Genomic DNA, 27,146 nt, shown 5'->3' with positions numbered 1-27,146 from the left:
TACCTGTTAGGTATATGCTCAAAGAAAGCATCATGGTTAATATCAAAATGCCAGAAAATACCAGCCCCTGAATAATCAAAATGCTCTTGGTTCTATAGTAAATCCAAAACCTACAAGATTATCACTTTTCTCTTCATTCAGTGTGAGAATGAGGAAGAGTACAGAGACATCAAGAAGACTCATTTAGAACGAGAGAGTTCTTCACGATTAGCTGCTTCTGCCCATAGCATCACAACAGCAAATCACTGCAATATGAATGAAAATAAGTAAGCATTTTCCTTCTTATTTACCACTGAGCGATACAACTAGTTGCAGTTTAATGCCGTGTGTTATTTTTGCCTTTAATAGGATTTATTTTTTTAATTATCACATTTTATGTTGAAAAATTGCTCAGTGTATTCTCCTTTCTTCTGGTTTAATGAACAAGTTAGCAACTCCTGACACATTTATATACTGGCATTTTTGTTCTATTGCACAAAGAAGTTGTGAGTTCAAGTGTGAGGCTTCTGGAATGAATAATTACAGTTAGAGCAATGCAATCACGTGGGACGTATTCCCAAACATTATGTTGTAGGCACCATATGTCGTAGACACCAATTCATGTAGGTGACCATATTATACCCTTTTCTTTCCTTACAGTGTTAGGAGTTTCAAAATTAGAGTTTACCTGTATGTCTGGGTTTATCTATCTATAAACTCTGTGGAAAAGGTTGAGAAAATTTTTCATAACAATGCCTGCAATACTCAATTCCAGAATATATTTTAGATGCAACATTTTCAAGATTACAAGCAATCTATTCTGTGTAATTAGCAGGTATTTTAGGACAAGAAACTTAGACTTTCAAAACAGTCAAATTTCCAAAGGATCCAGCTATCTGCTGGCTATCTACCCATTATTTTATGCACACAGACCCCTATCGATATCAGATCAATCATACTGAGTTTCTTTGGAGGCTGCCAGCAGTCGGACTTAGTTCTTAGAGTTCTTAGAACATGCGGCTTTGTACATGCTGGTCATCAGTATTTCAAATAAATCCTTTTCTGGTAGTATCAGGATATCTCTTGGGATGAAACTTCTAAAATGAGAGAATACTGGTTTTTGTTATAAGAGGCTTTTCTGTTGTACTCATCACTGATGAGTTTGAGTAACTTATATCATTAATACTGGAAAAAGTCATGGAGAAAACTAATATACATAGTGCATATTCAGAAATATGCATTCAATTTCTTTGTCCTTATATAAATCACGTGTGTTTCATAAAGTGAAAACAATACATATAACAGTTTATTTTATTGTGGCTGATTGTGTGCAGACTTGCCATTCCTGTTACCACAATGTCATATGTTTTATGTCACATTCATTTTCAGGGAATAGCATGGTTGTGATAGCCTGCTATGTCACAGGGTTAATTCTACCCTTCCTGGAATCAGTACAATAATTTGTGTTTTGCTTGACATTTTATTCAGTACTCCTAGTAGCAATTGTACATTAAAGAAACGACAAAGAAGGTCTTAAATGCTTATATGCCTCCTAATTCTTCCCTGATCTGCCCTGCTTCCGAGGTGTTTATGTGATATATGCTTCTGTAGGACATGACATCAAATGCTAATATTCCCACTGCTCAGGAGGGGCTACTGAGGTTGTAGCTAAATCAACAGTCCCCATGTCAGGAACTCCTGTCCCTCTCACAACAACCAGGTCCTCAGGCTGGCATGTCTCCCCTCCAGTTACGCCAAAACAGCTGTCTTTGTGGCTGACTTGTAAATTCACTCAAGAAACTATAACCAGAACTTTTTTCTTGTCTGAAACCAGAAGTCTCTTTTTTTTTTTTTTTTGGCCAAGCTTTTATTACTCCTCTTCCAGCGCAGCCACACAAACAGTTTTGTCAGCACAGCTGAGGGCTGGTAGCAAAGAGAGGAGCAAGAACACCTGTAGACATGAGCATTTTGTATTGTGGAAATACAGCCTGAGGCACAGGCTGAGCAAGACCCTGTTTGACATGAAAGCCTGCAGTGTCAGGCAGAGATACCCCAAATGTCTTGCACCTAGGTCAGGTGCCACAGCCAGCCCAGTCCCTGCAGACCAGAGCTCACCACAGGATAATTTACACAGCTTCTCAGTAGAATAAGGCTGACTGGGCTGCTGCAGTTCAACTCCTCGCAATGTGTTTAGGTGGGCCACATGCAATGTGCCAAAGACCATGAAGAAGGTCTGCAGCACAACTGGAAACTGCACAAGGTCTGAGCAAAACTTCTGAGTTTTGGCTACACTTCCAAGGAACTATGGATCCTTATGGATGCTTTAGCCCCCACTTTGACAATGATGTATGAACATGGCTAACCAAGGCATGGTCGTATGTTTGAAAAGAGGAAAAGAAATGACAACATCAGCCTCCAAATTCAAAATAGCACTAAATATCTTATTTTTATTAGGGGGGAAAAAGAGCACAGTCGTCCATTTTATACACCTCAATTCTTGCTTTCATAAACAGCATTGGTCATTAAAGCAAAACAGTCCATGTTGTGCTTTAAAAGTAGTACACTGTGGGACACAGGGAAGGTTCTGAATTATGATCCATGGCTTCTCTCGCAAGTAGTTTTTAAGGACTTTTAATTAGTTCTATTCCTTGAAATGATGTGGTGAAATAAAGTATATTTTGTACCATATTCCTTTTTGCCATTCCATTAAGTATATACTGTCTAATACATTAACTATAAAGAAGTGAGAATTGTCCATAAAAAATAATAGGCTGGATAAAGGGGAATGTGACAGGGAAAGGTATTGTGTTAAAATAGCCTGTCTGACCTTAATCACAGTTTTAGCCTTAAGGTAAACTGTCTCCTTAAAAAACTCTTACTTTGTGCGCATTGCTTTAAAATTTTCAGATAAGTATTTTTTTCAATTTAGTCCATCTAGAGTTTATTTTGGGGCATATTTTTATTGCCTGACTTCTTCTCATCCAAAGTTTCTCTCAAATAAATGAAAGCTGAAAATACTGTCTGTGTCATAGCTTTCTTCTTTAGAAGACGGAACAGCTTTGTGTCTACTATCTGCATATGTTTCCCTTTGTCCGCAGTACCAGCCTATCTTTCTTTGTCTTCAGAATCTGTATCAGATTAGTATAAACAATGCTACCAAAGGCTGGCCATTGAGCACAAAGACAACCCGGTCAGCTTCAAACGCATTTCCTGTTTCAATTCACATATGGTTTTATCGCCATGGCTTATAAATTGTCACCTGTAATGGTGAAATAGGGCTCCATAACCTAAACTTACACTTCAGAGCCTAATCTTCTTCTCCAGCTATCCCTTAAGAGATGGTGAGCAAGTGGCCATTTTTCTCCGTATTTTTTTCAAGTACCCTGATACAGACTTTATATTAACTCCAGAATTACAATTTGCCTTGAAGGGAAAGAGGAAAAACATCATCCAAATTTGTAAATGAACTCTTGGTCCCAATGAGCTTATTTTCAGATACCAATAGACTTTATCCTGCCAGAAGGTTTTAAATTCGAAGTTTTGGTAATATATAAAACATTTACCTTTCTCAAAGCCAGCTTTGTGACACTCCATTACTGTAATTTCCATTTCCAGCTTGGCAATACCAATAAATAAAAATGAGAAAATGCTTCGGTCACCCATCTCTCCCCTCTCTGATGCATCAAAACACAAATACTCGAATGATGATTTAACTTCCTCCAGCAGACCTAATGGCAGCAGTCTATTACCTTCCATCTCCTCCAGCAAAAAACATAAGGGTGAAATCCAGTCACAGCCACATGCCGGGGACTTCAATGTAAGTTTATATTGTTGTTCACTAGCTGTATATTTTTCATTTTGTATTGCAGTCCATGCTAGTTTTGCAGAATGTTACGCAAAAAAATGTAATAATTAATGCTGTGCTATAAGTTCCAGTTTTTCCATTTTCAAGTAGAGCAAGGCACAGAAAAAAGGAAGACAGGCAGGCCATAAAGCAGGCAAATACTCAACAAAGGCTACATAAGCAAAAGGTAAAAGCTAATTGCCCCAAGCAAGTGGATTTCGGCCTCCAGAGAATACCTTGGGCACGATGCAAGGCACCTCCGCCCACCGTATTAGGCATCCACTCAGGTGCTGCCTAACTGTGAGTGTGCCTGCAGTCAGGCCCTCCTATGTGTCTTACATACAAGCTTTTCATACGCTGCTACTTACTCTTGCCACTGGTGAATAGTTTAGCACCGGCCTCACAACTTGGCCCCATCAGAGCCCAGGCATTCAGGTATTCATCTCATCAGAGAGTCCTGATCTAATAAGTGTGTCCAGAGCACCATTCCAGACAAGGCTATGTGCTAAATCAGGTGATGGCCACTGCCTTCAAAGTACAGAGGGAAAGGGAGTAGGTGCTGCGCCCCATTTATGCCTGGGCTCTGTGATTAGGATGTTGGAGTAGAGTCTGTTACCACTTGTGGCTGAGGGAATTCACATCTCCATCTCTCACCTCTCAAAACAGTACCTGAACTCCCAACCTACATGACATTGTGGGTAAAACAGCAAAGGGAGAATATTCTCATGTCCTCCCCTTGAAGCTGTTCTGCTTTGTGTGGAATACCTAGAACAAGCAATTTGGCTACCAACATATTGATGTTCACTGCTGGAGCAGCTAGTCAAGTCACTAAGGCACTCTTCTGTTGCTGGGAGGGTCCATGCGCCTTTCCTTGCTACAAAGGCTGTTTAGATGTTTTATCCAGCATCTATTCATTGTTAAATTATATGTTATTTGATAGTTAGGAGGCCGCAAAAGCCTAAGTATTACAGCAACATTCAGGCAAACAAATTACTAGAGTTGTGGCAGCGGTCACTGCCAGCCACTTTTGCTGTGGGGATAAATGACCTGTGGGTATACCTGGCCCATGTAGGCATATGTCTATGTAAATGTATTTATTTTTTGAGATTGGGGGGGAGTGGCAACTATAATTTTAATTTTAGAGTTCTTTTTTTTAATAAGTTATCATAAATTATGTGTTTCAAGGCTATCTCACAGATGCTTTTAGTATATTGAAATAAAATTAAGTACTCAAAAATATGCCGTAAAAAGACATTTTTAACATATTATAGTAATTTATCATTTCATGGATTAAATGTAAATTTTTAAACATTTTAACTTTTAAAACCTAAGTTTAGAGGTTTATAACCCATTCAGAATTATAATGATATGATTCTTCACAGGAAATCTTGAAAACAATTCCTTCACAGGCAAATGTGTTGGAAATCAAAAGTAGAAAGCGATTGCTTTATGATCCACACCCTTAGCAAATGCGTTTCACTGAGATTTTCTGCATAACCTAGTAATGCACCATTTGGTCAACATTTTAACAACCCTTGCAATAAAATCCTTATGTATCTGGTTATTCATCTGAAAACTTTAGCCTGCTGAACTGATCTGGATGTGCCATATAGATGAGAGCTCCTGAACTATAAATGTTAAATCTAGCTTTGTTTTGTTCGATCTTTCTGTCTGGCACCTAACTGGCATGCCCAAGTGTTCATTTGAATTTTTGTCAGAGATCACAAGCCAGAGAATGGCTTTCATCCTTTTGAACTTTTTGTCCATTTCTCTATTCCATTCCCTTCTTTTGCCAGAAAGAGAAGCAATCGTGTTTTCTCGCAGTGGTTCTGGCAACCAAGGGCAACCTGGAGCTCTCTGCTTTCCACTGCACCAGTGCGTGGTAGCCCACACAGCAGGTCACTTGGTGGGATAAAGGGCACATGAGGCCACATGAAGAACGTAACTCCAGCAGGCACAGAACAGGGCTGCAGCTGCGGGAATGTGCAACACCCTCTTTTCAACATGTGGATCTGCCAAAAGGCATGTGCCCCTGCTGTGGCACAGAACAGTCACCTTTCAAGCTGATCAGGGACCTAGAGCAGAAAGAAAGAGCAGAAAGACCTTGGGCTGCAAATTCACACCACACAGACACATTAGCAGGGCAGTGAGAAACAAGAGTCAAACAAGTGAATCTTGCTCTCCCACAGCAAGGTACAATGGTAGCTTGGAAATTGAAGACTGGAGATATAACTTGATCTTCTAAATGACCACAACAGATCTATTATTTAATAATTTCACTTACTGTGTTACAGAGCCTTTTGATAGTTACTAATAGTTCAGCTCCTGTTCTTCAGTATATCACGCTGAAACTCTAGCCATTTTCAAAGCGCTCTGAGCAATATCTGTGAATTTGTGGCTATCGGTGACAGGACAGTTATACATACTCCCCGCTGAAATAGTAGGAAAACTAACTGGCAATTTACAGCACAATGCAAAGATGCTTCTGTTGTTTATTAGTTGCTTTTTTGAAGTTAGTAGACAATTCCTCAATGTCTCCTCTGTTGTTTGTTGTCTAGAAAGCAATTCACATCAATTCAGAAAATGTTCTTCTCTGCAATAAGCCACAGTCCCAGACAGAGCCTTGGTCACCTTTGTCCAGCACACCCAGAGACTGCAGAAGGACAAAGCTTATCTTTGATGATATGTAAGTACAGATGCCTTTAAAGTAAAGACAGCAAACAATGTCTTTTTCTACATTGAAAGAGAGAAAAATAAATTTGCCCAAGAGAAGCTGAGACATGACCAGTACTATTATAGTAATAATGTACATTGAGCAGTGAATTAGACATACTGGATTAACTCTTTAATTTTTCTTCATAAAATAAGCATCTAAGTGTTGGGGAGCTATGACAGCTGGCTGTGTCCTAAGGGCCAGGAAGCTGAGGGGGATAACACAGCCAGCAGGTCAGGGGGCTCGCCAGCCAGGGGCCCATCCCACCTCGCCTGAGCAAGGCAAGCAGGGCAGATTTGGGGGTGGTAGCCAGGTCCAACCAGGAGTCCAGATGCTCAGCAGAGCCATGGTGATGAGGCAGGTCTGAGATCAAGCTAAGAAGTCAGGTTGGGAGCAGGACTGATGACAGTAACCAGGGTCAGACCCAGCTCAGTGACTGCCAGGCAAGTGCCGAGTGACAAGGCAAGTCTGAGGTCAAGCTGGGAAGACAGACCACAGGTCACGGTCCAGATCAAAGAGGTCCACGGCCAGGCACAGGCATAGCTGCGACAGGGCTGAAGACAGGCACACCTACAATGTAGCTTGGGCAGGACCTGGAGGCCCAGACCTGAGATAAATGGGGCTCCTGGGCCGATGGGCAGAACGCAGAGGCTCCAGGGAGGCTGGCCCTTAAGGCCTATGAGTGCCCTCAAGGTCCTGGCGTTAATTCTGCACTCATCAAACTCCAGATATATACAGAGCCATTGCAAGGCAGGGTGAGAGGGGCTCTCTTCCTGGGCGCCTTTGGAGCAAGGGGAGAGGACAAATGGGAGCATGTAGCCCTGAGCCTTGACAGCTGATGCTATTGTTGCTACTGCTGCTCAGAAAAAGGTGCTTTCATGAAGACAGGGTGAGTAGGAGGCAGTAGTGGTTAGTATGAGTACCCAAAGGGATACTTGCCCCTCCCCACTTCCATGACATCCTTCAAACATCCCCTGCTCCCCTCCTCTGAAAACAGTTCCAGCTTGTAATTGTCTTTCTTTTGGTTTTGGTAAATTCAAATTCCTGGTTCATTTCCCAAGGTGATTTATGTGGTGGTATTTTTTAGATAAAATATAAAGTTGAAACTGAAAGCTGGAATTTTAGTATCTAGAAAAGCCACAGTCTTTTTGCCTAGTGAGGTTCTGGCCTAGAAATACCAACTTTTCTGGCTTGGCTAGAATAGAAGAAATTCTGTTTAAGCTATGTCTCAGACTGCCTGGAGTGAATGCAGCTCTGTAAGCTGCATGAACTTGACAGGCCCTTCATACTCCAAGACTTTCACCCACAACGTCACTCACTCTTGTGTACCAAAGGGAACTTTGGGAAAACAGCCCATTTCCTCAGGAACTGTGATTTTTAATAAATAATAATAAAAATTATAAGGTTTCTTCACACCACCTCCAGATAATCTCACCAAGGGGAACCAGTTTTCCTACATAAAGTATAAATAAGTTCCCACTGACTTCAAAAGAAGGCATCTGTTTTGTATGTCAAGAAAAGAAGGCTAGTGAGATTTATTTCTGTGAGCATTCATGATAGTCATAAGGAGATCCAAGTTGAATGAATGTAACCATTTTCTCTGTCCCTTTTGTGGAAAACTCTCCCTAGTTTATATATTCTGATTTTCCCTTCTTCTCTACTTCCCTCCATGCTATTTTTTTCTCTTCCAATGCATTTATTCAACAACCTCCACCGAGGAAATTTAAAACTGTTTAGAAGTACTGCCTAACTCTTCATATCCTTTAAAATGTTTTATCATCCATAATTTACTTGCAACTGTTGAATTTTTCTGCATTTTAAAGATGTACATAGGAAACAAAAAGGCATCAGTACCTGATAAAAGTCAAAATGTAGGAAGTGCTCATCTGTACGGATTAGAAGAAAAAAATACAATGAGAAAGAGCTACAATAGAACTATTGTATCTTCATCCGATTCTCCTTCAACATGCTGATAAAAAAAAACAAGGGAACTGTTTTTTTTTCCACCTATAATGCTGTCACAGGAAAACTGCTTTTTTTCAGTGTCTCTATCATCTAAAAGGCTTTTATCACTTGCTTTCTCCATTAGTGATACATGTGATTTCTCTGGCAGGCATCTTCAATAAAAGTGCTTCACCTTTTGAAAGAGAGATACAATAAAACTGTTCGTGTATAGTGCCTTCCATGTAGAATGTCCCCAAGCAGTTTGTGGTCCATAAAAAAAAGGCAATCTAAAAAGACAAATAAGATAAGACACAGAAGTCAAATATGTCTTAATTTGCCCTTAAAAAACAGAAACAGTTAAATGCTTATTGTGCTAACTAGAGAAGGGAGATTTTCATGTACTACAACTGTCGTCCACAACATGTATCTAGGAAGCACCACCAGAATACCAGCTATACTAGACCAGGACTCTGAAATTGTTGTGTAGAGAGGTCACTGAAACATAGTGGATTAGACTGGCTGCAAATGTTGAATGTCAATAAATTTGACTCACATGTTAGAAGGATCAAATTAAACATGGCAGCCAGTGTCTTTCAAATTCTGCACCACAGCAGAGGATTTGAAGAAATGCAATACAGTGGGTCTAAAATTATCTAGTAATCCTAATGGCAGTGTTTTGTCCAAAATGATGCCCATGAAGTATTTCATTTCTTAATCCATGAGGTTCTGAATTATTATAATCCAACCATGACTTTAAAGTCTTCATTTTAATCAGACTCTATAGTTTGAAGAGACTAAATCCCTTATATTTGATTTAAAGCAACAACTAATTTTTTTGACCAATCAGTATCTTGTTACATTATTCTCAATTTATTTTCTCCAGATCATTGACAACAGCTGTCGCTGGCAATAAGTTGGAATACAAGCAGGTCAATAAAAAGTATATCTTTCTTGGCAGAGTGCTGTACACACATACATTGAAATACAAAGGTAAATATAGGTAACAGTCTTTAAAAAGGCAGGCAAAATCCTACTTCCCCTGGTTTGCCATTGTTTACTGCCTGCCCTGAATATGCTTCAAGATACCCAGCATGTCACATGTATAAGTGACATCAATACTGTTTCCAGTATTAATTCTTAACAAGTTTTTGTTGATTTTTTGCCATTTATGACTGTATGATAACATTTTTAAGGTTACATAATAATGCTTCAAGCTAAATTCAGTCCTACTGTAATTCCACTGAATGACAGAGTTCCCAATAACTGCATTTAGGAGCAAAGTCTGTTGTCCTTGAAGCGATAAGCACAAACATGCTGTGGGTGCCTGAGGGCACAGTCCCACACCCTCCTCAAAACACTGCATGTGTGGTGTGAAAAGGGTAGAGCATACCTAGTTTTCCAGTTTTCATTTTGGTTAAATCAGAACTTCTTCCTCAGTATTATTTTCTCATTTGTATTGTGGGTTACCCTTGTAAACCCATTTCTTTTTCCATTTACATTTCTTTTCCTTTTTTTTTTTTTTTTTCTGGTCTTATAGGAGCAGGATAATACATCTTCCTCAGCATTTTTTTCAGTTTTTCTGTTTGCATTTTGTCAAATGTTTGTTCCACCTTTATAGATTTAGGTGCTGTATACACCCACCAGCTTTACATTGCCCCAGCTTTAGGGACGTATTCTGCTGTGAGATAGCATTCACATGTTTGTTTGTCTATAGGTAAACCATATACCCAGGAAATGTTCCATCTGTAAAGGTATACTGCATAGAGACCTCAAAAGATAGCTTCTTGGCACATCTCTTAGTTTTGGCTCGGACCCCAAATCTCTCATTTTCAGTCTCTTCTTCCGTGTTCATCTACCTCACAATGGAAAGAAAAAAGCAGACTTTGGTCGTAACTCCAATACAAGATCTGGAACACAGCTCACTCTACCTTGCCCAAAATGCCTTAAGGGCTCTTGCTCTTCTGAGATATTTGGAGAAACTTCTGTAATATTGAGCATATCCTCAGGAGCACAGTTAAGGAAAAGAGCTTGGGTCCTCTTCCCATCAGCGATCTAAGAAATTACTGGTCAGATAGACCAACATCTGCTATACTGAGTTCCTCACAAATTCATAGGCTTACTTTGAGTGCTCCCAATTTCTCAGCCTTGGGAGATTTTAAGACTTCATCTGACCATCTCATTGTTCCCCTTCTTCCCTTTTTGCTTATGGCAATCAATTTTCTCATGTCTACACTGCCCATGAGACTCTTAAATAGCACACTCTGCCTCTCATGATTAGATAATTAAGTTGCCTGTTCTCTGCAAGACCATCTACCCCCCCCTTTTTTAGGGACATTTGGTGAGAGCTTGGTTTGGTGGGAAATAGATGCTTAATCAGCTCTAGTTGGAGATTCTCACAGGGTAAAGGATTTATAGCCATTATTCCCTACTGTCAAAGAGAAACAGGGGCTAGTTTGAACTTACAGGCTACAGTCCTGCCCCTCCTCTGTCCCTGTGGGCAAGTGGTACAGCACTGCTTATGTCTTTATGAGTATGAGCTGTCTTCACCCCCCAAAACAAAGAACAGTCACTGCCTCCTGAGAACACTCCCTGGCCCATGCTATCCCCCAGCTGCGTTCAGCCATTGTCTGAGAGAGAGCTCAAAATTATGCCAAGGAGACTGTTAGCAATTAAACAGCATGGATGATCAAATGATAGAGCTGGTGTCCTTGCCCTGATTATTTCACTAACACAGACATGGCCAAGGAATGCTTTTATTGACAGACTCAGATCTGAAATAGCCCCTGATAATTTTACCACTCTGAGAAGAGGATTTGTTTTTATTAGTTGACTTTTGATGTTCCTTTTTTCACTCTACAGCTTGGCCAGGAAATGTCTTTAGTCCACAGTGAATCATGAATGTGAGCAAGACCAGGGTTTGCTAGTCAGGCAGCCCCTGGCTCAGCAAACCTTCCCACAGCTCCTGGTATCAGAGCTGAATCTCTCAGATGAAGAAGGTGGTTCTCTGTCCTCACCCCCACCACTGGTGAGCAGAGGGCAGATGCCTACAGCAGGTCATGAGCACCTTCCAAACCCCTTCTCAGCTCTTAGACTAGTCTTGGTTCTCATGCTGAATATGAGGAAGTCTCATCTAACCCCCATGTGGTTCTACGCTACCCTACCTCTAGCTTTTGCCAGAGCTTGTCTTCCTCAGGTTTCATTCCAAACATTGACATTACTTTTAGCTCCTCCAAGAGCTGAAAGTCCATCCCAGGACTCCAGGGTTTGTCTTGCTGTGCTAGGCCACATAGCAGTGTGGGTTTTCATCACCCTCAATGCCAGGATTCACAGGTGTGGTATATAAGAGACATTCTAATGCATCTGTATGCAGTTTAATTCTCAAGTCAGTTCCAAGACAGTTACCACTGTTTTTGTGGAAGTGGTAAATATCTTTATGTCCCTCAGCCTAGAGGATCAGAGGTAGGCTGTTCAAACCCATTTTTAGCCTGGGAGTATCCTTTTCCTTCCTGAGAACCAGCAAAGAGTTATGGAGCTGAAGAGAGGCTGTGCTGATTTAATGCACTTTAGGAATCTGATTTCCCAAAATCCCTATCGATCATCAGATGCATTCCTGGTCTTCTAGTCCCTGATGATGATTTCTATCAAATCCTACTGTTCCTGAAGGTTCTCAGAAAGGCATGGCAGGGCAAAGCCCAAGAGATTACAAGTAACCTAGTTAGTTCAGTTTTTGTTTGAGGATCTGCCACTCCTGTCAGTATAGATATCCCATTCATTGACTCAGGTTTCAGATCTACTGTCAACAGCAGTTTCACTCACACCTTGGCTTCTCACTCATCAGAGCTGGGATGTTAGCTGGCCGTCAGGGTTAGAGTACGCTTGATCTTCCCAGATACTCCTTCCCTAAAGAGATGCTTCTTCCTGGTTTTCAGTTGCCTCCTGGGAATTCAGGATGTGATTCCATGGCATTTTAAAATTATGTAAATCTTGACTGCTGTGGTCCTGCCCTCTCTCCCTAGGCCTGACTGTAAAGGCTTTCATCCCACCTTCAACTGAAATTAGCTGATTTCAGAATATCTATTTAACATACAAGAAAAGAGATACACTTACCAGGATGTAAGGTCTTCCCCCTCTGCTTTTAATATAGGAGCGCAAGTGCCTATTGTTAATACTTCTTCTCATATGCACATTCCTCCCATGCACTTTTTAGTCCAGACATTGATTTCATGTGAGTATCTTTAAGCCATGAATCTGGGACATGCCCAGGAATTTGTAGTAGATTTTGACTCTTTCTCTTGGTCTCTTGCATTTCACGTCACTAACATGGTTAGTCTGGGTGTTTTTGTATTCTTGCCAAAATGGGAATCCCCATTTATTTTATCTGTCTTAATTTTGTTTAAATTAGGTGCCATGCTTTAATTTTGTCTTCTATTTTTGCAACAGTAACTTCCTCTCCATGTATTTGTACTATTCATTTATCTAAACTATTGACCTTGTTATACAAAGCCCATCAAAATAGTAGTTCTGTGACTGAGTAGATTTATCTTACACTTGACCTGAATCCAGTCAGAATCTGAAATCCATATAGCAACACCATTTTAATTGGTCACAGATACACTGAGCTTTCAACGCTCTCCAAATCTCTGCTCCTCTGCTGAACTTTGCAGAGGTGCTGGGTCTGCCATACTTAGCATGAGACTCTTGTAACTGGGTACCCACTTTGTACAGTGCCATGGACTGCCTTGCACCCCCTGTGCCATGTCCCAGACACAGCAGGTCAGCAGTATTTATTCTGAGCTGCAAAATGGGCAAGAGGCCATGATGTGTCAGAGAGGAGCTCTATTTTGTATAATAACACCTGGTCCCCAACTTCAGCTCCATCCTTCGTCCTCAAGATGACCATCCATAACTGTGACCCAACATGTCAGACATCCCTGACACGTCTCCCAGTATAACTCCGTCTGACACAGCAAGTAAGCAGGAATGTAGACACCTTCATTTTACTTTATGTGGTTATCTTGAGCTTACTGGATTTCCTTCTCTTGGACTGAGAGTTCAGGGCCTACTGGCACAGCTTCAGAACTGGACGTGGGTTAGGCTTGGCTATGCTGGTTTGTTCTGCTGGTTTCCCTGTAGCTCTGATCAATTTTAAAGTTGCTCGTTTTGCTATTTTCCCTTCCAGCACACCCACCTTTTTTAGGGCCTAGATTACTAAAGTTGTGAAACTGGTCCTATGTTTAGCATTATGATTTAAGCTTCTTTTATTATGTGCAATTGTTGTACACTGAGGAAGTACTAGTTTGTTTTTTATAACACTTCAGTAGCATTATCTCTGAAGGGTATTAAAATATGCACTTGGCTACATTTATGATGTTTAATTGAACTTTTATTAGTTTTTTTAATGTATCCTCATAAAACACCATACCACAGTAAGAAATAATGTACAAGTGGTAGATTATGTAAATGAAGCAGAAAATGCTATAGTTTAGTAGATAGTTCATATAAAATATAAAAATTAGGTGAAAAATGTGTTTTTGAATGCAGTTATAATTAAAATTGTTTATTGGAATCTAAGCTACACTGTACTCTGTAAATACAAGTGGTAGTGCTGAGTTCCAAGATTATGTTGCAGTAGATACTGATAAATTACTATACAACGTAAGGCTTTTATTGATTCACTTTGTTTGATTCTCTTCCCTTTTTTTTATTGCATGAGTTTACATTTTCGCAATTATCTGCTAAACTACAGTAAATTAAATTCAGAGAAGGTGGCAAAAGACAAAGGTGGCAGAGATGCACTGTAATGGCATACTGCTAAATAGGATTTAGAGAGAGAAACATGTACACACAAGCATTTCACCTGGGTAATAGTAACACCACTCTCAGGAGCTCAACAGTACGGAAATTCTGAAAGGCTGCTTCTAGAAGGGGAGTAATTACCATGCCTGCAGCCATCGCACCTCATGCTGGGAGCCTGTGTGACATAACAAGCAATGGCAATGCTGAATTTCCTGCTGGTTTTCGACAGGCTCCCAGAGAAAGTGGCAGCAACGCGAGTGAGAGCAATTCTGGACAGTAGCGGATTGTTTGATAAATCTCATCCCAGATTCAGCCCCAGACATGCTACTGAGGCTGCCCTTGTCAAAGCCATAAACAGTTTGAATACCACTGTTGAAAAGGAAGCCTGGCCTTGTTTGTACTATCAGATCTAGCCATGGGGGGAGTTATTCTGTAAAAGCCTGGATTCTGTTGCAGTGCCTAGGTGACTGGCTGGTGTTGACTGAGAATGCGTTGAACTGGTTCCAGAAATACTTGATTGCTTTCCCCAATCAACATAGTAGGGTAAATTCTCCTCAAGAACAGCCAGTTTCACATAATGACACTTGATCCTAGGGAGAATTCACCAGCAGCCTGACTTCGTTGGCACTGATGCTTTACACTCTTTCTCTTGCCTTTCAGAGAGATATATGAGATGTATTAGAGCAGTGTATTAGAACGCCTTTTGACTTTGTTGAAGAGGACTATATTTCTAAAAGTACCAACATTCAGATATTTAGAAACAAAAGAGTTTCTTGTGCAGTCAAGATTATTAATAGAGATAAAACACTTGATTGTACCTGTTAATTTGAAGTCAGACTTCTTTTAAATAATTAAAAAAAACAAGCAATCTGAATCCTGTTTGTAAATCTAGAATGACAGTGTTGACACCAGTAGGTACAGACAGTTGTAAATAACTAAGAGGAGAGACTGACTCAGTTGTCTGAAAACCAGAAGTCAGTGGATAGCTTCCCATGGGACTTCAGTTTACGTTCATGATCAGTAACTATTTTGGGCTGACAAAAAAATACCAGTGCTGCTTCTACCACTCACATCCACTCCAGTTCAGTCGGTAGCCTACTGCCATTTTAACCCTGTAGAAATTTTCTCCATTTTCTGGCTTCTCAGGCAGTAGCAAGGCTGTGACCTGCAGAAGGACTTCAGGAGAGGAAAAGACTTTAGATCAAAGACCCAAAAAGGGGGATAGCTTCAGTTCTTTCTAACTCTCTTCAGTGAGAAAACAGTGGCTTGCTTCTCCTCAAGATGCCTCTCAACAGTAACATCCAAGAAGTAACATTCAGCTCAGTTTGAATTAAACAAAATTCATTTAACAGAGAAAATAATTCTACAGAAATAAAAACATATCTGAAATTACCATGCAATGAGATTACCTACAAATTCTCCAGTCTGAGATTATTGCCAATTTCATTAAGAAGGCCAGGTTACAGAGGGAATTTGGATAAACTTTGGAGTGTTTAACAGATCTATGGGTTCTCAGTCACTATATCTTAAGGGTTTGTAAAAACAGAAAATGATTAATAGAATCTTTGATGAACTTCACAGATTAAAAATGTGCACTATGTAAAACAGAGATCCTGAATAGTTAACTTATTCAAGGGCTTTCTCATGTTTCTTCATATGCCCATGAGCTAAAGTAATACGCTACCTTCAAGGAGTCTGCAGTCTTCTGTTTTTTTACTTCATAGCATAATAATTTAAATAGGTATACTGGATTTAACGAGACAAATGATATTCATGTACAGTCTGAACCTAAACAAAACAGAGAATTTAAAACCTTTAAAACCTTGTTCTGATAAAAATCAGGAAAGAATTAAATCCAAACACATCCTTAATATATTTTGTTACTAAAATGATATAAGAAATATATGCAATGCCCATAAAGGTACATGAAATCCATAGGACAGTTCAGCTTTCAACTTTTGCCCAACATACATGTTAGTAACTGGAATAGTATTTACTAACATGTATTGTCTGGATTTCAAAATTACAAGGAGTATTAATTGCATAGATTAAATATATACAATTTTCATCCACTTATACCAAAATAGTAAATAGGTTTTCCACTAATTCCAAAAATAGAAATATATTTTTTTTTAATTTGCTTAAGATTTGTGATAAGCAGTGAGCGCACACATCCAGTTCATCCCACATCTGGGTAAATTGAATCATTGGCTTCAATTTACTAAGCACTGCATAGGTCATGTAAAGAGATCAGAATTTGACTTGACATGTTTATTAACCTTGTTAAACTAGCACTATTTAAGCAACTTAGAAGAAAATGTAGCCAATCCATTTTTCCTAATGGAGCTTAATTTCTATTAGGCATCTCCTGATTTGTAAATCAATCTTGCATTTTTTCTATCAAAATATCTAAGCGTTTACATTGGCTTCTTGCTTCAGTAGTGTACATGCCTCTTGCTAGCACTTCCGTTGCTAATCATAATGCTGCGAAATAAATCCTGCTATAAGCTAGAAACCATTTTACAATGAACTTATAAACAAGTAGGCCATAATTACACTATATTATCTCCCTTTGTTTTTACAGGTTCTTATCATGCTTCAGACAAGCAAATTATACATAGTGATGGGTGATATATGGGAGGGATGTTGCAAAGGACATATTTTAATGACATGAATTTGAGAGGATCATGTAAAGGTTCATCACTCTGATCATTCCAGAGAGCTGTGACCACTGTTTTGTTGATTTGCTTTGTGTTGCTTAGCTTTTTGGCACTTCCTGTTAAACCATCTTACCTAGTTCATTGCATAAGACTAAAAGAGATGGGACTTAAAACAGTGTAAGAACCCTTTCAGTGGTCTGAAAAAACAGTAATTTCTGTACATCAGGGCAACATGGTTTCAATGTCTAATATTGGAGAATCCACCAAGCCCAAATCCAGATGGTTTGTACTATTAAGATAATGTTAGTATCTCAGTGGGCACAGGAGGTATTTACAGCTGCTGTCGGGTAAGCAATACTGGGACACAAACCTGTCTTTAGTCTTCTTTCCGAGCTATTGACAACTGGCTGGAGTAAGCTGGGGAGAAATTCCACTCTGAGGGAGAATATTATTTTGGAGAAAGTTGGGGAAAGTTTTATTTCTTATCATCAAGCTTGGGTCATTCAAAATTATCCAGACTTCAAATTCTTTTTTCTACCTATTGATATTCAATCTTCCTTTTCTTCAGAATGAGGTAATGATTAACCTTCTGGGATACAGTTAAATCTCCTTGAAAGTATGTGCACATGAGTAGAAGAAAACCAACTAAGTAAATGCATTGCCAAACAGCAGTTGTCTCAAAAAAGCATATATGTCTGTCCTTTTCTGTCAAGAGGCTCCACCTTATTCACACTGATCTCAGTTATGTACTTGAGAGTGTTTGTTGCTGATTACTATCAGTAAGAATTTTTGAGTCATCCATGCTGTTGACTTCTGGTTTTAGATCTGTATCTTCTCTAACTCACATGAAACATTTTTTTTAAACAAACGAAATCCGAATTTCAAAAAAAACTAGTTAGGATTGCTAAGTGGCAATAATAACATCTTACAAAACCAAGCACTTAAAAACAAAAGTACAAATAGTAAAAACATCAGAATTCATACTCTAACTCCTCAAGAATATCTCATTTTATTAGATAAAGGCAAAGGGATGACATTCTATGTAATACAAAGGAAACTGTCTTGCAAGGCAAGGTATTGCAGTAACCAAAGTATGAGCTGAGGAGAACCAGCACAAGTTTTAGCTGAGTAGAGAGAGAAGAAGGCCATTTCCCCCATATATTAAGCTGGAAGAACCTGAAAGGTCAGCAAATGTGAAGGCATTTATGAGAGGCTTGAATTCATAACTTCATAACTTCATAAATTCATAACTTCAGGTTATGAGCCTGAAGTGACATGGCAAATGGCTGTTCTTCACAGTGATCAAGAAAGAAGTAATAGGGAGGGCTTGTGAGAGAAAATAAAGAAATCTGCTTCAGCCATGGAGAGCTCACTGAAGTGATGACCAAACACTGCCAAGGATACATCAGACAGTTTGTGATTTCAGCCTGAACAGAAGTGGACAAGGCTGGATCAGAAACGGACCTGTGAGTTTCAGCACAGAGACAGCACTTGAATTTGTGACTGCAGTCAGTAGGTCAAGTAGGTTGACAAAGAAGTGGAGTCTCTGAGATCAATTTGAGGAGAAATCAATGGAGAATTTGGCAAGAGCAATTTCAGCGGAATGCAACAGATGGCCTCACATGGAGTCGGTGATGAACTCCAGGCAGCAAAATAAACAACATTCTCAGTATGCTTACAGATAAGAGGCAGAAGGGGGACGAGTTGGTAGTTGTGGATGCAAGCAGATTCGATGTATATTTTCAAAGTGGAGAGATTAAACACACTTGCTTTCTGAGGAGGGAGAAGCCAAGGTAAATGACAACATACAGAGTAGAAAAGAAGGTAAGCAAGCACGAGGGAGAAAAGATCGAATAACTTGTTCCGCTTAGTGTTGCATACATTTTGCAGATCAAAACTGCACTAATTTGGGAAACAGTTTATATAATCCATAAAAATGCATTTTATTAGCTTTTTTTCATTTGAACCACTGACTTCTGAAGAATGAGAACAACCGTAAATGCTATTGTCTCCACAGGCAGTAATTTGGGAATATAAGATGCATGGTTACATGATAAATGTATTTTCTTCATAAAAATGTTCGCAAATCAGGTTTAAAATAAGGGAAAAATAACTTGAAAATATTCTGCACTTCAGAAAATAATAAAATGTCTCTTATTTTCTCCTGGTAGGCCACGCAATGCAGATTACTTTATGCAGGAAGCTAAACGGAAGAAGCATAAAGCAGATGCAATGGTGAGAACATTTTCTTTCCAGTTATGTTGTTCCAAATTATTTTTGTAATGCAGTTTCTTCATCAGTGCAGTATTGCTGGGGTAATTATAAAATCTATTATAGGGATGGCTAGGCTTGTTAAATTAAGAAATGTTTATATAATCAAATGTTCATAGCCCAATAAACTATGACTTAACCAATAATGACTTACTGAGATAAAGGCCTGGATAAATAAAACTTTCTATTTTTTCCTTTGCTTTAATTAGTAATTATAGCAATGGAGACTGTATGAGGTATCCCCATACCTATCTTCTCCCCAGTTTACCTAACTGGCTAGGCCCTGCATTTGTATCGCCAAATTTGCTCTTGAGGCTGAGGAATTTGCACTTCTTTGTAAGAGCTTTGGCTCCCAGGACAAAAGAATCCTAGTTTCATGGCAGACCCTTCCTAACATAATCAGAAGCTCACGAGAAATCTGAGTAACCCTAGAGGAACAACTTTCACACAAAGGACTGTTGCAGCAAACAGATTCTTGGCCCTGGCTTTGACCTGTTTAAAAATGTAGCCAGTGAGACTCTCATGAAAAAGGAGAATCTGAGGTTATATGGAGCATTAAAGGGATCCTTGTCTTCCCAGAGAAAAGGGTGCAATGAAGTACCCAGTGCTCCCTAGAGCTCCACTTAGCAGTCTCTTAGCTTTCTCCAAGGCTATGTTTGTCCAGCACTATGGATAAGCTAGTACAGCCTTAAACACATTAGACTTCTGGGCTGGCAGATACAATATGTAGGGTAGAACCCTGCATTAATACAGCTGTCTTGCAGGGAGGGGTAGCTGCAGGGGCAGCCTTGCTCTGTTAGACAGACACTTTGCTGTCACAGGAGCAGGAAAAGGAAAGGAAGCTCACAGCCCCTGTTTTTTCATCTCTTTTTCTCAGCTGTGCAGAGTGTAAAATATCCAAGGAAGCAGGAGCAGGCCTTTAATATAGACACTAACACAGAGTTTTACAGTCTACCTGAGTTTATTAGTGCAAATTTCCATGGTTTATTCAGTTCCGTATTACTGTAAACTGAGTCTTAAATCAGAAAATATCATGGAGAAGTATAAATGGTGCATTTTAGTGTGTTGCTTTAAACAGAATGGAAAAATCATTTAATATGCAAAGGAAATTCTGTCTTAGCCTGAAGAGAAATGTTTTTATAGTAGAGTCTCAGAAACAAGAGGTGCAAGCATATTCTCTGGTCTGCCACAAGTTTCCTGCAGGAAAGTCACTTAGGATCCTGTTTAAATAGCCTCCCATTGGTGCTAGGTGATTGAAATGTCCTTCACACTCAGCTTCCCTCCACAGTGGACCAGTACCTTACTTATACCTTCTGAACTGGAGGTACTGCCTCTCCCTCTGTGACCATATAGGGATCCTGAGTGAATATGGCGGCACTTTGAATCACCTTGCTGGGCTCGATACCTCCTACTTTGGCACTGCAGTATCTAATGTAGGCACCTAGAGTGAGCAGTCTGAAATAATGACTGTAAGTCTCTCTGCTCCTTAGTCCCCCATCTGTGAAATTGGGATAATAGCACTTCCACTCCTCACAAGAGCATCAGGGAGAGAAATATAATAAAAAGTTTGTGAAGTTCTCAGGTATGATCGCAATGGGAGCCATATAAGAACCTAAAATAGATTGAAGCCAGTGTGCCATTCCAAAGTTACTATTTAATATCTTTATCCCTTAGAAGAGAATAAGGTCCATTAACCTTTCACTGTGTGCATCAGATTTCAACCAAATGCATCCAGTCCATTAATGGGCTTTATGTACCACAGGAGTTCTGACTGAAGAAAAGAGAAGTCAGGACAGAGGGGTAAAAGTCTGATTCATCTATATCCATATCAAAAATGAAACTCTGAGAGCAGATAAGTGGTATGTAAGTGTACACATATGTGCCTTATGTGCACATATGCATATACACCATCATGGAGGACAAATATGTGTATCTGCATAAATACACAAATACACACAAAGAGGCACTGAAAATAAGAGAAGAAATGGGGCAAGGAAAAAGGATTTGTGGAAGAAGCTGAGGGAGCAGAGAAATCTCTGAGAGAGGAGGAGGCTCTAGAAAGCAAAATCCTGACAAGAGGAGAGTGTGGTCAAGCGGTGCTGATGATAAGAGATAAAAAAGAAATGAGAACAGAGATGAGCCTTTGCATAATGGATAGTTAACAGTCAAAGCATTTAACTCTGATTCTCTTAGTTCAAGATAACCATTACCTTTGTTTAGTGATGAAAACCTGCATTCGCAAACAGGTGTGAAACACTTCTTAATGGTGAGGATGCTTGAAAGCTGGAACAGAAGGCCTGATGAGATTGCGGAATCTCCAGCACTGGAAGTGTTTAAGAATAGGTTTGACAAACATCTGTCAGGAATATCCTAGATAGAGCTGATCCCCCTTTGGACACAAAAGTATGGACCAAATAATGTCCTGTAGTCTTTATCAGCTCTACTTTCTGTGTGTTATGAATTTTGCTGATACTCAGGTTTTGATGGGTTTTAGCTTTCTGATAGCAAAAATTTGTGAATCTGAAGAAGTACCTACTTGCATCAAGTTTATAATTCATGGTAAGAAAATCCCATCACATGTAACCATATCTTGATGATTACACTATGTCCTTCTAGGTGGAAAAGTTTGGAAAGGCACTGAATTATGCAGAAGCAGCACTGTCATTTATTGAGTGTGGAAATGCAATGGAACAAGGCCCAATGGAATCTAAATCCCCTTATACAATGTATTCAGAAACAGTTGAACTCATCAGGTAAGAAGGAAGAAGATGACAGCAGGGGTTATCCTGTTCATGCAAATATGTTCATCTACATTATGATATAATTCCCTAGATACAGTAAAAAGGGAGAATGAGGTCCTCTCAGGTCCTCCCAACTCCTCCCCCGGGTCAGTCATATGTACCATATGTGTATTATCTGTGATTCCTATGGAAATTAAATTGGGAAACCGTGTAGAACACAAAATAGACAAAGCTTTTCATATTACTTGAATAGCAAATTACTTTGAGAGTTTCATGATGTAAGTCCTGCTCTCCCCAAAAGGGGGAAGAATGGCTACATAATAACAAAACACTCTCATGGTGTGGTGGTTTGCAAAACGTTACAACAGCAAAATGCTGTTTATGACAGCAGTTTAATGGTTTCCTGAAGGAGGATGTGAACAGTGGTAGAAAAAGGGACATTCAATGCCCATTAGGTGTCTGTGCTCCTGTTGTAGTCAATGGTCTCTGGAGCGCAATCCATTTCACACCAAAGTGCACCACTAGATTTAGTCAGCTGCATGGCTTTCCAAATGGTACAGCCTAGAATTCAATCCCACCCTCAGTCCCTATGAGATGAGTTTCTGTCTCATAAGTCCTTTCCTCTGCTATAGCTGGTACGAAGAGTTACTGTTACTGACAGTGTCAGCAGAGAAAGCAAAGGTCAAAATCATCCCAGAGTCTGCATGACTCTCTCCACAAGAGAGTCCATCCGTCCACGCTAGTGGAGAAGGTTGTATTGCCAGTGACCATGCTTAATTCATAGGACAGTCAACCATACCACTCTCATCAGCGCCAAATTCACAGGAAGTAAAACACTGTATTTTTTAACCATATTTATGGTAAAGCAAAGCTCCTAAAGCAACTGATTTCTTTTGGACTTAGCGTTGACATGCTGATTTTCTTGCATATATAAACAATTCCATTGGCATTTTATTCCACTTTGGGCTGTCTTCTAATGCATTTCAGTGAATTGAGGCCAGCTTGCTAACTGGAAGGTTGTTAAACAAAATGAAGTATTTATTCTGTAAGAGAGTAGTATATCGCATCTCTGTATTTCTTCCCTTCTTTTTTCTTACTTGCACCATCACAGGCAGAGCAGAATTCTTTTTTTGTCTGTCTTGATTTTTCTCATGATGGTAAATATATGGTCCTAACTCTGGAAATGAATTTTGCTCACAGATCCATAGCTCTAAACAATGTGTGTAGCTATGGTTGTGTTGTAGTGTGAATTGCTGTTGATCTCGCTCACTGCACCTCAGAAAAATAAATGGTTTACTAGGCATGCCTGTTGAAACAAAATATTCATCCTGAATCTTTGCACAGGTATCAGGATAAAAGTTTGAAAACAAAGATAAGGAAAAATACAATCAGCTAATTATGGAGAACAGGTATTTTCCTGGAAGCAAGCCCAGAAGTATTGTATGCTGTCCTAACCTTGTCCATTGTTCAGGTATTCAGCTAGAAGCTGAGATTTCCAGAAACTAATTTGTGATTGCACGGCACATACATTCTTGAAACAGCAGTGCTACCTCTGTGGATGTTTAATATTTATAGAATTTGAATGTAATGTCATATGAGCAAAAATAGCTCTGAGCCACATGTTCCCCCTCTGCTGTGCTCTGCTTGGAGGAGCAGATCTGAGTAGACACATTCAGAATTAGCAGGGTGAGGACAGCACCAGCTTCAAGGCATGCTGTTGTCTGCCTTCAAATACTGTGAAAACCGTTCTGCATGAACTCTGTGTAACTGGGTCTCCACAGCAGTGGAGGTTATTTTGGTAGGACAGCACAGGGAGCCAGGGAGCAATACCTTGCCAGCTAGGCTCCCTTCTGTACTGATGGATGTTCAAGAGAGTAACTGCTGTTTAAAAAGCACAAGGAGGCATCATTAACGACAAAATGGCTCCAAAACACAACCTGAAAAGCACAGCGTATGTGTGGTATCTTGAGAAAATGAGTATAATGGGGCAGATCTTCAAATGACATTAATCAGCATAGCTCAAGCAGGAGCTGACCGGTAATATAAGGCTGCCTCAGTTAACTCACATTGGCCTTTTTCCTTTTGCTTAAGGTATGCAGTGAGACTAAAAACCCACTCAGGCCCCAACGCCACAGCAGAAGACAAACAGCTGGCAGCATTATGGTTAGTAGATCAAGATTTCCTCAAAAGGCTTCTTTTCTGCAGTAAGCCAGTGCTTTAAAATCAGATGCTGGACACAGTCAGGTAGGATTATGTTGTCTATTGACATAAAGAGAATATTTTCTGCACTAGGAAGGTCCGGCCCTTGTATAACTGCACCAGGTCTGCATTCTATCTCTGTAAATAAGCAATTCACACTTATTGACTGTGACAGGTCAGCTATGGTACCTCATCATAATTAATTTTTAAATGCCCAATGGTTTGTTGTTTTTATGAGTGAAGTACTTTTGTACCAACAGCTCAGTAAGTTCTTTTGTGGCTGACATTTTAGGCTCAATAATCATAAATTATATTTACATTATATGAAGGGAGATATGGCGATAATTAAGCTTCCTGGATTACCTTCTAAATTGAGATTTCTAGATATATGCATGCAGTTTAGATTCTATAAGGTGGCTGCTGATTGCTAATAAAATACTAGAATGTTATTAAAATCAAATTTTAATTTAATATCTATGTAGTTAATACATAAAGTACCTATTACATGGTTACTGATTCTCAGTAAGTGGACATTTACAATCAGCAAGTGTGTTTTTAACATCTATTAACCATCTGTTAAAAGTCCAAATTATATGCATCTTTAGGCATAAATAAGGAGTCCTAATTAATCATTTGTATACAAAAGAACAAAATATCCACAGACATAATTTTTTTCAATGTCTTTTCTTTGTCACTGGTTTGCTGTGCAATCAGGAGCACAAAATAGATTAATGGGAATTGCTTTAAAAACACTTAGGTGGGAAAACAACTAAAAATTGGTTAAAAAGAAATAAGCCTGTATTATGAAGTGTTCTCCGGAACTGCCACAGTGCCTTAGCATGTGGAATTGAATCCAAATTCATGAAGCCACTGCATCTGTTTAAGCAGAAAGGTCAGCGCGAGGGAAAGCAGACGGTGCCTTCTCTCAGCAATGAATAGCAATCCTAACTCACCGTCTGCCATCTAGCAGATGAGCTGACACCATTTGCATATGTACTGTACCTGTGAAGGTGACAGAGTGAGAGTTATGATGACTGTAAGTCCATTGTATCCTCTGGCTGCTCCCAGAACCAGCCGGGCACAGTGCCACACAGTTTACACACCTGACTCCAGACTCCTAAGGAGAGACTGTCCTCCAGTGGTGAAAGGCAGAAATTCACATTTTCAATTTAGAAAAAGAGGCAGTGGCTGTGAATTATAGAAACCCTGGCTGGGATTTTCAAGAGCAACTTGTGAATTTGAGTGTTTTGATGATTTTTTGGCAGGTCCATAGGGCACTTTAGGATTCCTGAACACCGTGAGAAGGGAAATCTGCACTTTCCAAATTCAAGCCTCCTTCTGGTGTTTCAGATTGGCTACAAGAATAAATACCGCTTTTAAAAATAAGGCCTCTGCTGCCAAATGAAAAGCAAAACATACCAGACTTTTGTTTCAAAAGCTATGTCACTGTGGTGCAATCCCATCCTATCTAATCAAAAATCTTGCTGGGAAGAGGCTGTGCTGATTCTTGATTTTGACCAGTACACCTAAATCCAATAGCAAAGACAAGAGTTTGTGTATCCTGAATGCTGATTATCAGTTACCATTATGCATAAGTATAGTTAATTTGCTACCATTGCTCTTTTACTTACATAGCATTATAAAGGTGTCTGGCACTCTGCAGACTAACAAGGATCAAGAGGCAGACAGTTCCACTACAGTATGATGAGTTTGTCAGCTCTCTGATGATTTTCTCTGGGGAAAGAATTAGGCAGATGGCCTAGAAATATTCTCTAAGCTCCTACACAGTTTCCATTCTGGTTTCTCATAAAGGAGCTTGGACAGTGAAATATAGGTAGGTCTGAGGCTTCCCTGTTTCCTGGCCATCTCCAGCTCCTGGAGGAGACCACTGGCTGCACACAAAATAGACCCAGGAAGACTCTAGTTTATTATTATATCAGCTCCAGCCTACTGTAATATAGTCACAGGATAAGGTGCCAAAAAGGCTGTCTTTTCATGTAAAACAACAAACAGAAAAACTACATATGTTGGATTCCAGGCCTGTTAATGACCTCTTTGTCAGGGAGCCCTTTGGTCAAATGGACAGACTTCAAATCAGGGTCAAGGCCTGGGGACCCAACTCTGCAAACCCTTTTTAGTATAGAGGTTATTTAGTACCTCACTAGTAGCACCCATCATAATATGGCCTGCCATGGCTGTAATACCTAGCCTTGCTCGTGAACCCATGGCCAAGTGCGAAATATTGTAAACAAAACGGAACAGAACAATGATAATAATAGTAAGCGAAGTGCTGTCAGCTTTCCACTGTCTGTTAGTTTAAGAATTAAAGATAATTAGTTAGGATTGTTGTTTAATTATTATTCAGGGGACACGCTTTACCTTCTGTTCTCCTTTTGTTCTAGTTACCGCTGCCTGGCTCTACTGTACTGGAGGATGTTCCGACTCAAGAGAGACCATGCTGTCAAGTACTCAAAAGCGCTTATTGAGTATTTCAAGGTGCTTACTCTATGGCATGTTTTAAAATCAGTGTGTCATTATAGAAAACACAGCATCTTTTTAAAAACAGGTGCCGTGGTGGGCTCCCTCGTGAAGTCAGTAGGAGTTTTACCATAGACTCTCATGGCAACACTTAGTTTCTAGTCAGTCATGCTGTATTCACAAGGGTTCCTGTTTGCGATATACAAATTGTGTCCCTCCATAAGAGAGGGGCTGTTCGTGCCACCAAACAAGCATATTCAGATTATTCTTAGTCAATTGTCTGGTGCTATCCAGCTTTGTTCTGAATAGATTTTGCAGATTTTGCTCTAGGAATCCCCTTCAGGATTATACTTCACACTAGATTCCTGTGAGTTGAAGACTTTGATCCAGATCAGTTGTTAGCTGCAGGGCTTCCATTTAGCAGCATCAATAGGTAAGATGATAGTGCAGTCAGACACATTCCTTCCTAAGGAACTTGAAGACAGCCCACACTGACTTCAGTTGTACAAAAGCATCAGAGG

At 39.7% G+C, this 27,146-nt stretch overlaps 1 protein-coding gene across 1 annotated transcript in view; it reads left to right on the top strand.

The window, feature by feature from the left end:
- AFF3 (ALF transcription elongation factor 3) overlaps window positions 1-27,146 on the top strand; it is a 279,572-nt gene that overhangs the window by 246,253 nt on the left and 6,173 nt on the right. The window contains exons 12-18 of the mRNA XM_067309821.1: window positions 142-266; window positions 3,595-3,796; window positions 6,382-6,509; window positions 19,108-19,171; window positions 21,824-21,960; window positions 24,040-24,111; window positions 26,550-26,643. Of these exons, the coding sequence (XP_067165922.1) occupies window positions 142-266; window positions 3,595-3,796; window positions 6,382-6,509; window positions 19,108-19,171; window positions 21,824-21,960; window positions 24,040-24,111; window positions 26,550-26,643 (822 nt within the window). The remainder of the gene's footprint in view (window positions 1-141; window positions 267-3,594; window positions 3,797-6,381; window positions 6,510-19,107; window positions 19,172-21,823; window positions 21,961-24,039; window positions 24,112-26,549; window positions 26,644-27,146) is intronic.

The sequence above is a fragment of the Apteryx mantelli genome, chromosome 1 (genome assembly GCF_036417845.1).
Source record: "Apteryx mantelli isolate bAptMan1 chromosome 1, bAptMan1.hap1, whole genome shotgun sequence".
In the NCBI taxonomy this organism is placed as follows: Eukaryota; Metazoa; Chordata; class Aves; order Apterygiformes; family Apterygidae; genus Apteryx; species Apteryx mantelli.
This window is presented reverse-complemented; position numbering and strand designations above follow the sequence as displayed.